At 39.3% G+C, this 15,709-nt stretch overlaps 1 protein-coding gene and 1 long non-coding RNA gene across 5 annotated transcripts in view; one reads left to right on the top strand and one right to left on the bottom strand.

Annotated features, from left to right (window-relative positions):
• The window catches only part of LOC147180257 (uncharacterized), a 124,188-nt gene that overhangs the window by 77,076 nt on the left and 31,403 nt on the right, over nt 1-15,709 (top strand). The gene's annotated exons all lie outside the window — the stretch shown is intronic.
• camsap2b (calmodulin regulated spectrin-associated protein family, member 2b) overlaps nt 1-15,709 on the bottom strand; it is a 64,431-nt gene that overhangs the window by 23,949 nt on the left and 24,773 nt on the right. For 2 of the 4 annotated variants that reach the window (XM_086073559.1, XM_086073579.1), the window contains exons 4-7: nt 14,971-15,054; nt 7,736-7,768; nt 4,686-4,827; nt 3,160-3,299 (exon numbers count right to left, since the gene is read on the bottom strand). In XM_086073559.1, the coding sequence (XP_085929685.1) occupies nt 3,160-3,299; nt 4,686-4,827; nt 7,736-7,768; nt 14,971-15,054 (399 nt within the window). The remainder of the gene's footprint in view (nt 1-3,159; nt 3,300-4,685; nt 4,828-7,735; nt 7,769-14,970; nt 15,055-15,709) is intronic. The other 2 variants (XM_086073570.1, XM_086073586.1) reach the window with 1 other exon arrangement.

Below are 15,709 nucleotides of genomic sequence, written 5' to 3'. Positions count from 1 at the left end.
GCATCGTAGTCCAGAACCAGTGTCTTCTCCGTGATCAGACTGTACCCGCTCCTCCGATGAATATGCATCCATCGCCCGATCGAATGTCCGCTTGAGCAGCTCCGCGTTTTCCGGCGTTAGCAGCGCTAGCCGCGCTAGCCGGTGAGGCTTACTACGTGATCATAACGGTCGCGTCAAGGCTTCCAACTTTGGCGACAAGCTCGGAGTCATCATCATCGTCGACATCAATGCGCTTTTTAGTATTGATCGATGCTTTCCGTCTTTGAAAAAAAATGCTCAAGCGTGAGCTGCTTGCAACCGGTCGCCATTGTTGCTTCATCAGCCATTGTCCCCTCAACACTCTAGCTCCGCCTCACGTCTTCTACTGATGCCTACCCGATCTTGTCCAAAGAGAGTCATCGCTGCCATCTAGTGCCCAAAAATAGGCATTATACTAACTCGACGTGCTTGATACTTTCAGGACAGCTTGCCAAGGCTTTCCTCCACCCGTTTCCAAAACAAAAACAAAAAAACATAGTGAACGTCTTTGGCGCCCCTCCGTAGGATTTTACTAAACGTTATTTAACGTTTTTGGCGGTCAAAGAGTTAAAAATTGTAATCGCCTGAAGCCCCTAATTTTTTTTCTAATCTTTTCTTTTTTTTCTAATCGCATCAGACGATTACATTTTTTATTGTAATTAATTGCATAACTTCAATAGTTAACTCCCAATTAATCACACATTTTATATCTGTTCTAAATGTACAATAAACATTTTTTCCTAGGTTTTCATACTCTTGTTAAAAAAAAGTGGAAAAAATGTTAGAAATGGTTAAAATGATTTTTTGACACCTATAGCCGTCAATGGCAGTGAATGAGTTAAATATTATAAAAATAAATAATAATAAAGTAATACACTTTTTTTTTAACTAAAATTAATACTGAAACCAACTAAAACTAAACTAAAACTAAGGATTTATGAAATAACTAACACTAATAAAAACTAACAGAACCACCTTGAAAACAAATTAAAACTAACTAAAATGAAAAATTCCAAAACTATAATAACCCTGGTGATAACATTTATAATATAATAGAATGTAAAGAATCAAACAGTTTATCCATCACAATTTCATCCTTCTGATGTGCCCACCTTGGCCACCAGGAGGCAGTATAATACAATACAGTCATGCAAACGCAAACAGCAGAATAGTGCTTCTTCTTCTACTGTACTACTACTTTAAGTGATTCAAAAAGATGCTATATTATTAGCCATTTTTTTTGTACAGGATAAAGAATATATGCCTGTTTCCCTTTTGTGCTCAAATATCCGCTGCTTCTCAAACGGCGACTATCGATCCTAACTGCTAGCATGTCAATGGCATTTTGCATTGTTTGTTAGCATTAAGCTAAGCGGACGTTCCTCAGGGAAAGCCATGTGGCTGTTTTAAATACACGTCATTCTGTTTATGCGCACTTCAAACTTCAACTGGCAGCGTCAATAAACAGTTTGAAGCCTCTTCTTTGAATGAATCTGCCAAACTGCAGCGCTGGCAAGTTAACGCAAAAAAAATATATATAAAAAAATGACCAAAAACCATAAGGGCAAAAGAGCTGTTCCTAATATTAAGGCGAGCTCATTTAAGCACAAATTGATTGGAAACACATTTTCAGTATGATGCAGAAAATGATTACAATATTAAAGTCTCATACAGATAATTATAGTTCCTCATTAAACGGGATCTCATTAAATAGAGGATGTCATTATTATTTCTTTCTGGTTCAAGAATGCTGCTCCGCCATACTTACACAAACGTCATACAAAAATGTAAAGCAACATCTAGAAATTCCTCAGGCGGCGTCCACCTTGTGTCACAGCAGGTTTCTATTCACCCAACTGTTACATTCCTGTTATGCATGTTTATACGGTATAATACTTCTTTGCAGCTACAGCGGTGCCTTGAAATAAGAGTTGAATTGGTTTCGTAACCATGCTTGTAACTTGCAAGCTCCCCCATAATGAAATGAATGGAAATGACATGAACTGTTTTAGCCTCCCGACACAGATGCTAACCATTAGCATGTCTATGCTCATTTCCATTGTTTGTTAGCATAAAGTGAAACGGACTTCATGCCCTACACAGATGCTAATCATTAGCATGTCTATGCTCATTTCCATTGTTTGTTAGCATAAAGTGAAACGGACTTCATGCCCTACACAGATGCTAACCATTAGCATGTCTATTGTTAGAGTAGACAATATTAAGTATTGTACTCTTTGCGTGTTCAATTAACTGAATGGTGAGATTCTGTTGAAGAAGTTCCTTTGCAAAGGTTTTAATTACCAGAAGCTTCTGGTCCACATAAGACAAACCATCCAAGCGATGTCTCTGTTCAAATGTGATCTCCTCTCTCCAGCTCACATCGTTATTTATTCACAAAAAGGGTTCAGAAAAAGGTCAGCCCACAACACACCTGGTTACAACTGAATACAAGAGAATCCGTTCCCATGGGTATAAATCAGATTAGAAAAAATACAATAATAATAAGCCTGACTCCCTTCCGACACAGCAAAATCCCCGGAACCTCCCTTTAGATTACGAATGAATAGACAGACCCGTTGCTCTTTCTCATGAAAGTAACACAGATAAGAATATAGGTCTATTCATACAGCCATACTGAGTTAACTAAATTATAAACGGCTAAAATATAATTTAAAACTAAAAAACAATGTTAATAACTCATCACTATGCTCATTTCCATTGTTTGTTAGCATAAAGTGAAACGGGCTTCATGCCCTACACAGATGCTAACCATTAGCATGTCTATGCTAATTTCCATTGTTTGTTAGCATAAAGTGAAACGGACTTCATGCCCTACACAGATGCTAACCATTAGCATGTCTATGCTAATTTCTATTGTTTGTTAGCATAAAGTGAAACGGACTTCATGCCCTACACAGATGCTAACCATTAGCATGTCTATGCTCATTTCCATTGTTTGTTAGCATAAAGTGAAACGGACTTCATGCCCTACACAGATGCTAACCATTAGCATGTCTATGCTCATTTCCATTGTTTGTTAGCATAAAGCGAAACGGACTTCATGCTTTAAACGTCGTGTTTCCCGCCACAATTTCAGCGAACGGAATTCCCCCGAAGCAGTTTGACGCGGACGCCTACCTTAATGGACGCGTGCGCGTACAGCATGTCCTCCAGGCTGAAGTGGCAGCAGTGGTTCAGGTTGGCCTCGCAGAAGTCCTGCACCAGCTGCAGGTTGTACAGACTGTCAGCCAGCGACATGATCTCCTTCAGGCAGATATCTGCTCGGCCAGGGGGGGGGGGGTCGAGGGCGGGGGCGGGGTCAAACGCGCACACATGGGAGGGGTGACAGGAAGACGAGGGGAAGATAAGGCTCTGTTTACATTGGACGCAAAAATGTTCCCTCGACTGTAAACTGGGCTTAAGCAAACAAAAGCAATGAAATGAAGCAACACGTTACTTAATTTTGAGTTACATTATTGCCAATAGAACTGGAGAATTTGAGGAAATTAAACATATTGTAGCACAGCCAAAAATAAAAAATGAATACAATTAAAACTTAGTCGACTATTATTTTGCATTTAAGCCTATAGAATTATAGTATTTATCTAGTGTCTTAATAATAGATTAAGAATTTTAAAGTGGAAGTCAACCTTCAACATTTCTTGACAATAATATGTTAGCTGTGACCTCACTAATCCAAACGTGATATTCTGATTAATATTACATTTTGGAATAGCAAAATGCAGCCGTTTTTATCCATCTCAGGGGGCGGCCATTTTGCCACTTGCTGTCGACTGAAGATGACATCACAGTTGCTCGAGACTCAGGCAACAACCAATGACAGCTCACCTGTTTCCTGAAGCTGCGCTGTGATTGGTTGTTACCTGAGACTTCAGCAACTGCGATGTCATCTTCAGTCGACAGCACGTGGCAAAATGGCCGCCCCCTGAGATGGATTAAAAACGGATGGATTTTGCTGCTTAACTCATTTTCCACGAACACAATATCAACCAGAATACTAGTGGAGCTGCAAAGAACATATTATTGTCAAAAAAATGTGTTTGGGATGACTTAAAAAGTTGAAAAAAAAAGTAAAATGCTCTGAAGAAAGAAAAAAACATATTTCGCCTTAACTTCCAATATTTCATCTTAAGTGTAAGCATTCGCCCCAAACTGCTCCTCTTGAAAGAATGGATGACAAATTTGAAACGGGCTGAATCGTCCAGAATTGTGCGGTTTGCTGTAGGACGCCGATATGGAACTTCTTTCAATTGATCTTTTACTGTACCAAACACATTCATGACATTTTGAAATTGGTGAAGAAAAGTTAGCCCACATTCACATCTGGTGCACATGTGTGTGTGTGTGTGTGTGTGTGTGTGTGTGCGCGTGTGAGCGCAGACGCCCGAGCTGTTTATCTTTGAAATAGCAGCCGGCCGGTCCTGCAACGTCACGCCGGCCCTTGTGACCAATCACGAGCCGTTTTTAGAAATGAGAGCGCAGAGCAAAAAATGGCCTTTGTTTCTCCTCCTTCCTTCCTGCCTTGCAGTCTTTCTAAGGTCATCGCCTCGACGCCGCTTTTGGTAAACAGGCTGCGTTACTCGCTTTTATTCCCCATCACCGAACAATAACGCAACATGTGCGGACGACATGTGGACCCCCACCTTCTAGTCGAACGGTCTGCGGGCAGTAGAAGTGCAGCAGCGCCGCCAGGGCGCAGCCATCGGTGTTGTCCTTCAGCAGGTTGTCCACCAGGGGGAGCAAGGGTGCGCTGTTCTGCTGGACATGCGCCCTCCTGTAGCGAGCCTGAAACCACGGCAACCACACAAAGACATCATCACAAATATGTGTCATCGGGCAACTCTTTTTTTTTTTTTCTTTCTTTTTTTTTTGGTCATGCGTACAAACTGGGTAGGGAAGCACAGGGCGGAGAGACCAACTGATTCGACATGCAAATAATCAGATGCAAGTGGCAGCATTGATCATAATAGGTTTGTAAAAACCTTTGAACTCGGGGTGTCAAAATTACTTATTAATTTGGAACAAAATAACCAAAAACTACAATTAAAAAAACATTTTCATAAACGGAAAAAACAAACAAACTGAAACTACATTTTATGTTGTGTGTTATGTAACTAAAACTAACTATAATTAGAGCGAAAATGTCCATGGGGTCTTTGGTAATTAATTAATTAATTCATTATTTTTTAAAATGTGATTTTAAGTATATTTATTTCGATATTAACCATAGGTACGTTTTAAAGTGTGTCACTCAGAAGTGACGTCATCGAGCAACAGCCAATAGAAAAGCACCTTCAGATTACGTCGTTCCTAGCTGACAATTTCGCCAGCTTGACTTTTGGCTCCAATGGCTCGGCTCGCTCGGTAACTTTTTTCCTTTTTGCCATGGTGTTTATTAAATATTGCACACAAGTGATACACTTTTAAAAACAAAACAAAAAAATAATACTAAAACTAAACCAAAACTAAGCTATTTTTTTTAAACTGAACCGATGTGAAAGCACAGGGCGGAGAGACCAACTGATTCGACATGCAAATAATCAGATGCAAGTGGCAGCATTAATCATAATAGGTTTGTAAAAACCTTTGAACTCGGGGTGTCAAAATTACTTATTAATTTGGAACAAAATAACCAAAAACTACAATTAAAAAAACATTTTCATAAATGGAAAAAACAAACAAACTGAAACTACATTTTATGTTGTGTGTTATGTAACTAAAACTAACTATAATTAGAGCGAAAATGTCCATGGGGTCTTTGGTAATTAATTAATGAATTCATTATTTTTTTAAATGTTATTTTAAGTATATTTATTTCGATATTAACCATAATAAGTACGTTTGAAAGTGTGTCACTCAGAAGTGACGTCATCGAGCAACAGCCAATAGAAAAGCACCTTCAGATTACGTCGTTCCTAGCTGACAATTTCGCTAGCTTGACTTTTGGCTCCAATGGCTCGGCTCGCTCGGTAACTTTTTTTCCTTTTTGCCATGGTGTTTATTAAATATTGCACACAAGTGATACACTTTTAAAAACAAAACAAAAAATAATGCTAAAACTAAACCAAAACTAAGCTAATTTTTTTTAAACTGAACCGATGTGAAAACTAATTAAATCTAAATTTCAAAAACAAAACTCAAAACTAAATAAGAACTAATCAAAAGGAAAAATTCCAAAACTATAATAACCAAGGTTATTTAAGTTAACTAAAACTAACAAAAAAACTAAAACTAAAATAAATAAAACAAATGTTAATAAAAATAAAAAAAAATAAAAAAATAAAAAAATAAAAAAAACTATATTTATAGTAAAAATGACCTTTGTTTTAGTCTTTGGTAATTAATTTAATACATGAACATTTAGGAATGATTTAGTATATTTATTTCAATATTAACCTAAATAAAGATGTTTGAAAGTGTGTCACATTGAAGTGATGTTTTCATTTTACCACGGTGTTTATTAAATATTGTGCACAAGTAATACACATAAAAAAAAACGCTAAATAATAGTGAAACTAACTCAAACTAAACTAAATCTAAGCATTAAAAAAAAACTAAAACTAATAAAAACTAACAGAACCACTCGGAAAACGAACTACATTTAAATAACAAAACTTTACCATTTATAAAAATTCAATTCATGTCATGTTAAAGATGAGATTTTCTTAAGATTAAATGCACTGAGCTGTCACCTTCTTACAAATGCAATTATGCCATCTAGTGGCAAAAAAATGACCTCAACACAAATCAATATCACACTTGTTTTTTTTTACAGTACAGTACATCTTTTTAATTTTAGCTCAAGTTTATTAATTATTATGAAATGACTGTATCAATGACTAAAAGATGCAGACATATTTCTATTAGTTTAACATTTTATTCCACCTTTATGTTAACAAGAGTATGAAAATTTAGAGGAAAAAAATATTTGACATTTTATTGTACATTTAGAACAAATTAATTAACAAATGTTTAATTTGGTCAAATTAACTATTGAAGTCATGCGATTAATTACGATATTTTTTTTTTACTTTGAACTGTATTATTAAATAAATGATACCCGATGCAGCTTTGGGTACCAGAAATGATATAATGTCACTGAACTGGTCTTTGTTCATCTATCTATGCCAGTGACCTATTGTGACAGGAAAAAACGCTTTGCCACCAGATGGAATTCACCAGAATAACATGAAGGCAAATTAAGACAATATACTGATTATTTATCGTGTTTTTTGAGGGGTCGTATGCCATGATTTTTCAAACGTTCCATGAAATTAGATTCCATTCCAAATGGACGCTTTGGCTCAACAAAGGTCGGAAAACAGCGCTGCGCTCAAGACTGGGAACTTGATAACAAGCTTAACCGAACTGCAGATGTCCCGCGAGTCTTCCTGCCCGACGGCCATTTTTAAAGCCACAAAGACAAAGTTACGACATTTTTGGTCTCAAACTCTCACTTAAGCTCTCAACGCACAGAAGCGCAGTCACGCCGGCCTCGTACGAGACGGCGCCGGTTTAGTCACATTCTCTGTCTCTGCGACCAATTCCGGATCAATGACACGAGAATATAGGGGGGGGGGGGGGGGGCGTGGTTTGAGGCTACATGCAAAGAGGACCGCAGGTGGAGGGGGGAGCGAATGTGACAGGATTCTGGTTAGGCACAAGGTTTGGGGAGACGATTGAATGGACTTACAGGTACAAGTCTCCAGTACCATTTGTTGGGAGACTTGATGGTGGAGGATGATTGGACGGCAACAGGAGAGAGAGGCATTAGGGCGAGTCACAAGCAAGTTCTGTTGCTCAAAAACTCCCCAAAACTTGAAAAGACAGACGCTTTCAATGACACATTTGAGTTCAAGAAAGAACCACGAAGACAGGATGTGACAAAAGTCCGTTGACTTTATTTTTTTATTATTATTATTAATTTTTTTAAATAATTTTTTTACTTTTTTTTTTTTTGACTTTATTCTATTACGTATCCGGGGTTGGGAGGATTACTTTTAAAATGTAATCCGTTACAGTTACAAGTGACCTGCAAAAAAATGTAGTTCGTAACGTAATCCAGTACCATAATATTAAAGTAATGTAACTGGATTACTTTTGGATTACTCCAATATTGAGTATGCTCATGAAGACAAAATAATATATTTATTCTATACAATGTGATCCTTTCATTTGCGGGTGATAGGGACCCGGGAAAAAATCCTTGTGTAATTAAAAAGCATGTAAGCTATTGATTGATTGATTGATTGATTGATTGATTGATTGAAGGCCATATGCTGTTTTTGAACTGTCACAAAGCAAACACGCCCCACAGTTTGATCGATAGATCGTTTTTTGATAAGCAAATCCTTCTCCCGCCAATTGACATTGCAGCGGTGCTGCAAAACTGCCAGCTGGCAAAATGTTTGCTGCGACCCAACTGCAGTTCAGCACCAGTGTCAAGGACAACGGGTTTTATTTGCTAAATTGATGTTCATGTTGGAACTTTTATTTTCTAACTTCCTCTTTGGGCGGAAGTTTATTTTGAAGGAACGCAGAAAAGGAGAATGACGTAAGAGACGGCCCATTGATCGAGAGATCGAGCTTATCTTTAAAAAGATTTATGTTGTATTCACCTTTTGAGTTTAACTCATTCACTGCCATTGACGGTTATAGACGTCAAAAATTCATTTGAACTATTTCTATTTGTTTCACATTTTCCCCCACTTTTGTTAACAAGAGTATGAAAACCTAGATTTTTTTATTGTACATTTAGAACAGATATAAAATGTGTGATTAATCGTGAGTTAACTCATGAAGTCATGCAATTAACTCATTCACTGCCATTGACAGCTATAGACGTCAAAAATTCATTTGAACTATTTCTTATTAGTTTAACATATTTTTCCATTTTTGTTAACAAGAGTATGAAAACCTAGATACTTGCCTGATGCCCTTAATTTATAATAATCTTTTCTTTTTCTTTTTTTTATCGTAAAAAAAATATATATTAATACTTTTTTTTTAAATAAGGAAAAGATTATTACAAATTTGGGGCGTCAGACGATTACAATTTTTAATCGTATGACTTTACTAGTTAACTATCTAGGTTTTCATATTCTTGTTAACAAAAGTGGGAAAATATGTTAAACTAATATAAATTGTTAAAATGAATTTTTGACATCTATAGCCGTCAATGGCAGTGAATGAGTTAATTACGATTAAAAACTAATCGCCTGACGCTCCTAATTGTTAGTAATCTTTTCTCTTCATTTTTTTATTGTAATTAATCGCATGACTTCACGAGTTAACTCACGATTAATCAAAAATGTTATATTGGTTCTAAATGTACACTAAAAAAAAAAAGTCTAGGTTTTCATACTCTTGTTAACAAAAGTGGAAACATTTTTAAACTAATAGAAATAGTTCCAATGAAGTTTTGACGTCAAAAGCCGTCAATGGCATTAAATGAGTTAATTAGCCTGACTCGATCTGTGTAGAGCAAATGTGAACGTGTCTAATTGACGACGTCATGTTTGTTTTCATTTTCCAGCTTTTACGGTGTAAACGGTTTGTGTACGAGACAAAGAAAAGGAGAATGAAAAGGAAACTTGAGACCGCCAGTAAAGCTTCATCGTTTCAACCGACGCTACAACAAGTTTGAGACGCTTCACGGCCATCACGCGGTTTTAACGCGTAGTGTAATTGATGCCATCCATGGTAAGTTCCTCCAACCGGGAACTGCTTTTTGTCGATGACGACTTCCAGTACAAGCCTGACTTCACGTGAACGCCTGCTCTCGGAGTTGGTTGTGAGTACGAGCAGGCTTTTTCTGCTGTGTGGTTTGTCAAGAACAAATCCTGATTGGGGAGCTCGCCATGGAGAGTTTGTTGTGTTGGAGCAATGTGACATGTAGAAAGGTTTTCAAACTGGTGCTGCGCTGTAATGAGGCACATAAAAACGTCTTATTTAAATTATTTTATACTGTCTTGCCTTTGTCTGTGTGTGCCTTTATTTGGAGCGCTGTTCATGTTGTACCCGGTTTGGCCACTGAGGGGCAGTGTGGTTCCACGCGGTCTAATGCACTGTTACGTTGTAGCCACATTAGAGAGTAGAAGGAAAAAGTCACAATCAAGTTATTCCAATAAAAGTAGTTTTTTTGCAGCGCGGAGCCGTTCTTTTGAGTGATAAAAGTGCCGCGAGTAGCTAATGCTAGCATTAGCGAGTCAGACTGAAGTCGATGATTACAATTCCTTGAACATCTATAAATTGAAGAAAAAATCATTGTCAATCAAATCATTTTGAAGCAGAAATCGTCCCCAACCGAAAATCGATTCTGAATCGAATCGCAGGCCCAAAAATCGGAATCGAATCGTGAGACATTCAAAGATTCCCACCCCTTATTTACACTAGCCGATTTGTTTTGTAAACTGTCTTCATGTGCTGTCTTTAGTAATATTGTCTCCTGTCTATTTTTGATAAATAAAAAAAAACAGTTATTGTTATAGATGGGATAAAATATCTGACTTTAGAAGACTGCATAATCATGTGATAGATCCGCACAACTTAAGAATTCTATTCACAAAAAAAAGTCGTTATGCCAACAACGACTTTTTAACTTCCATGCGTGCAAGAGTTACATGCTAACAAAGCAAATACGGCACATTTGGCACAAACATTCTCAGTCTCCGCCCACTAAATGTGCTTTTTGCAATTAGTCATCAGACCTCCGTTAATGATTATTCACACCGTTCCAGAATACACAAAGTGTCTTTGCGTGTGTGCGTGCGTGTGTTTCCTGCTCAATGAATAGACGCGTCCTGTTGGGGCTTCCGAGCCGGACTTTCACTTTAGCAGACCTCGCCCCCTCCCTCGCCCCTCCCTCGCCCCTCCCTCACCCCTCCCTCGCCCCTCCCTCATTGTTGTAATATGCAAATTAAATGCGAGACCAAGGCCCATAAAGACACACTTGGATGAGTTCGCTATTGAAGAACCTGAGAACCCGGACCTCAACCCCATCCAACAAACCACTGGCAATCGACATCTTGCAGAAAGTCTCACCAGAACAGCGGAAGTTAAAGCTGCATCTCCACATTTCTTACTCTTTTTTTTCTTCTCCGTAGGTGTCATGGCCACTCAATACTTGAGTTCATCATGTGACACAGGAGAACTGCTTCGGGGGAACTCGCACAGCAGATGAAAAGCTCCTCATTGAGTCCATTTAGTAACTTGTCTAACGCTGCAGGCTTGTTTTATTTTTATTTTTTACTGGAATCAGAAAAACACTAAACGTTCCTTATGTCAAACAAATATTGTCTTCTCAGTTCAAGTGATACATACTATTCCGATTTTTTTTTTGTCCTAAAGCGGCACAATTACAATTTGTGTCATTGCAGCGTGTAGAGAAAGAAGCACATGGAATCGGATATCTTCAGAGCAGAATCAGACTTTTTCCAAATATGGATGAAAATCTGAAAAGGGCCAATTTGAGTGTGGCATAAATGAAAAGATCAGAGGTGCCCCAAAGCAAGCTTGACGTCATCAAATTCCATTTATGTATATATATTAGGGCTGGGAATCTTTGACTGTCTCACGATTCGATTCCGATGTTTGGGTCTGCGATTCGATTCTGAATCGATATTTGATTCTGAACGATTTTGGATTCCAAATGACTTAATTGACAATGATTTCTGCTTCAATTGATATGTATGCAAAGAATTGTCATGATCTACTCCAGTCTGACTCGCTAATGCTAATTAGCGCGCTACTCGCGGCACTTTTATCACTCCACACTGAATGGCTCCACACTGCAAAAAAAAAAACAACTTTTATTGGAATAACTTAATCGTGACTTTTTCCTTCTACTCTCTAATGTGGCTTAGCAGTGTATCAGACCGCGTGGAACCAAACTGCCCCTAAGTGGCCAAATCGTGTACAACATGAACAGTGCTCCCAATAAAGGCGCACACAAACAAGGGAAAGACAGAATATTTTGGGACATTTAAAATGGATTCTGAATCATACTAAAGGAGAATTGCGATTTTTTGGGCACAGCTCTAATATATTTTATTGACAGTTTTGGTCTGTCCCTATTTTGTCTATTACTTTTATTCATTATTAACCAATTTGAAGTGTTAGCCTTAGCGGGAGACATACGGCCTTTCCGTCGCCTCAAGACTGAAATGATGGATGCTTGTTTCTTTTCTTTCATTCTTTTTTAACTCTTTGACTGCCAGACGTTTTCAGAAAAGGGATGCCGTTAGTGCCAGCCGATTTAAGCATTTTGACTGATCTTTCAAGGTCCACAGAAAATGTTCAGTTGCTATACCGGGTGGTAAGAGATGTTCTGATCCATTTTATCCACTCCATTCATGGTGGCATCGTAGTCCAGAACCAGTGTCTTCTCCGTGATCAGACTGTACCCGCTCCTCCGATGAATATGCATTGGACTCGGGGTACTCTTCATTGTCCGACAAAATGTCCGCTTGTGCAGCTCCGGCGTTAGCAGCGCTAGCCGGTGAGGCTTTATGACGTGAGAATAAAGGCCGCGTCCAACTGTGGCGTCAACCTCGGGATTCACCATCATCATCATCATCAATGTGCATTGGTCGATGCTTTTCGACAACTCTCCATCGCCCGATCGAATGTCCGCTTGTGTAGAAGTACCCGGTCGGTTGTTGTGCGCGTTTTCCGGCGTTAGCAGCGCTAGCCGGAGAGGCTTACTACGTGACTTACTACGGTCGCGTCAAGGCTTCCAACTTTGGCGTCAAGCTCGGAGTCATCATCATCGTCGACATCAATGCGCTTTCTAGTATTGATCGATGCTTTCCGTCTTTGAAAAAAAATGCTCAAGCGTGAGCTGCTTGCAACCGGTCGCCATTGTTGCTTCATCAGCCATTGTCCCCTCAACACTCTAGCTCCGCCTCACGTCTTCTACTGACGCCCACCCAACCTTGTGCAAAGAGAGTCATCGCTGCCATCTAGGGGCCAAAACGAGTCATTATACTAACTAGATCTGCTTGATACTTTCAGCACAGCTGCCCAAGGCTTTCCTCCACCCGTTTCCCAAAAAAACCAAAAAAAACCATAGTGAACGTCTTTTAACGTCCTTGGCGCCCCTCCGTAGGTTTTTACTAAACGTTATATAACGTTTATGGCGGTTAAAGAGTTAAGACAAAAAAAATTGTGTTTGATACATTTGAGTAAGCCTATTTTGTCAAAAATGAATCCCGTTTGCATGCGGAGTCACACTGCTGTGCTGCGGTGTCACTTTAAATGTACATGGAAATAGTCAAATAAAAAAATTTAAAAGTGTTAAAAAAAACCCATCAGCTATACAGTAGGTATTCAATTGCAATTTGACACTCAGCAGAAGAAAAACAAGAAGACTGGAGAGCTGTTTCTTGTTTTTGTTTTTGTTTTGTGTTCCGCAGATGCCGACTTGTTCCACTTCGTGTAAACGTGGATTCATTGACCTCATTAGGCTTGCATCAGCGCTGTTCTGCAGCACGACATCGGCGTGCGAGACGTGCGTTTGTCCCTCCGCGTGCCCGTCGCGTCATACGGTCCTGACGTAAGCAGCAGGCCGCTTTTCGGCCCCGCCGACAGCGCATCCCTTTCCCCCCGTCTCGCACATTTTTCCCCGCTCGCCCTGATTGGCCATCCTCGCTCGCCCCCCCCCCCCCCCCCCGCGGTCTTCCTCTCCCATCTTTGTCGGCTCTGACAGCAATGCCGCAGCTCGTGCCAACATTTCTCTGCAGCTGGCGCGTGACTGAGCAGTTCTTGTGTCCGTGCGCTCTGCGTTGAGGCGCGGCGCCGTTTGTGTTTGCTTTTGACGCGCAGCCGTGTCTGGAACGGTTACGTTTGGTATTCGGCTAAATGAAAGAAAAGCCTAGCACCTAGCTTAGCATCAAATCTGAAGATAGACGAAATTATTAGCTTGACTCACCCACGGACAAACGTGGACTTTTATGCCAGTACCGAAAAAATGGACTAAAATGACAAAGTGTCTCTTTTGTTTTTATGATATCGTCGACTGTCAATTTAAAGTTCCTTTAAATTTTTTTTACACGCGATTAATGACCGGCTCTTACTTGGAAAGCCTGTACTGGCGGAATTCCAGTCGCAACGCAGCAGACACGTCCTCGTCAAAATGGAATACATTGAATAATAATGCATATATTTGTGGAGACTGGGGTCAAAGTGTATTTTACAATTTTAAAAATGTGCACAATTTCACAAGTTACTTTATGTTCAAGTTTAGATAGCGCTGAGCTGTCAACAGTGTCAATGCAATGATGCCATCTAGTGGCAGAAAAACGATCTCAACACAAATCAATACCACACTTTTTTTTCTTTTCTTTTTTACAGTACAGTACATCTTTTTAATTGTAACTCAATTTTAGGAAGTATTATAAAATTACTATATCAATGACTAATAGATGCAGCCATATTTCTATTAATTTAACATTTGTTTCCACTTTTATGTTAACAAAAGAATGAAAACTTTGAAAAAAAATATTTTCTTGTACATTTAGAACAGATTTATAAAACTATTGAAGTCATGCCATTAATTACGATGAAACTTTTGAATCGCCTGACACGCCTTGTTCTTATCAGAAGCCAATCATTCTGGGCAACGGGAAAGGAATTATGAACAGTTTGAAATAGCAGCATGTGTTCGCACAAAATCTATTTGGGCAGTTGTGCATGTAAAAGGCCACGTTCATGTTTTGAAATGATTTACTTGATCTCATTTTTTTTATCACAAAAACCTGGCACTTGAACAGGTGGTGTGGACTTTTTTTTTTTTTATACACTGTAGCTTTTGTGGCAATACATTATTAGCGTGACCAAAATGGTCAAATATGGCTGAAAAAGTGTCAAAACTCACGGGAAAGAAGATCAACAGCTAATAGTGGTTTTGGTAATAGCTGGTGTTTTTACCTTGGGCGTTAAGTTCGATTCCTGGTGGGAACCTTCTTTCAGCTTCTGCTCTTCGACAAGAATGTCCCTCAGGTGCTCATTCACCTGCGGAGTGACATAGATAGCATAACAAAGGTCATATTTCACGCAGCCGTCTGCCGGTGTAGGCCCTGAATGGTGAGTTTGTGTTAAGGGGCGGAGCCACGGATAGACAAAAAACAAAAGCCTCCCACATAAAATGAAACATGGCTTTCAGCACCAACTTTAATTGCAGCGCTGCCTTCACAGTCTTAAAAGGTTCCGTGCAAACTGTGATGCAACATCTTGGCCCGGGGATGCGCGGATCAATCAGCCAATCCGAAGCATGCGGCGCAAGTTCTGGAAACAATCCGCCGTGTGTTTTCATGTCTGCAAATAAAACCTGCTTGTCTTTGCCTTTGGCGAGAAGATGTGAACGGGGATCACATGTGGGAGGAGAGTGGTCATGAGAACTTATCTTGTCTATTATATATATATATATATATATATATATATATATATATATATAGTTTTTATTTCCATTTATATAAATTTTGGGGGATAAAATTTTCGAATTGAGAGGAACCAGTTGAGGTGGCTGGGGCATCTGGTTCGGATGCCTCCTGGGCGCCTCCCTGGGGAGGTGTTCCGGGCATGTCCTACCGGCAGGAGGCCCCGGGTAACGACCCAGGACACGCTGGTGAGACTACGTCTCACGGCTGGCCTGGGAACGCCTTGGGAT

Source organism: Leptonotus elevatus, chromosome 1 (genome assembly GCF_054856555.1).
Source record: "Leptonotus elevatus isolate MCC_2025b chromosome 1, RoL_Lele_1.0, whole genome shotgun sequence".
Lineage (NCBI taxonomy): Eukaryota > Metazoa > Chordata > Actinopteri > Syngnathiformes > Syngnathidae > Leptonotus > Leptonotus elevatus.
This window is presented reverse-complemented; position numbering and strand designations above follow the sequence as displayed.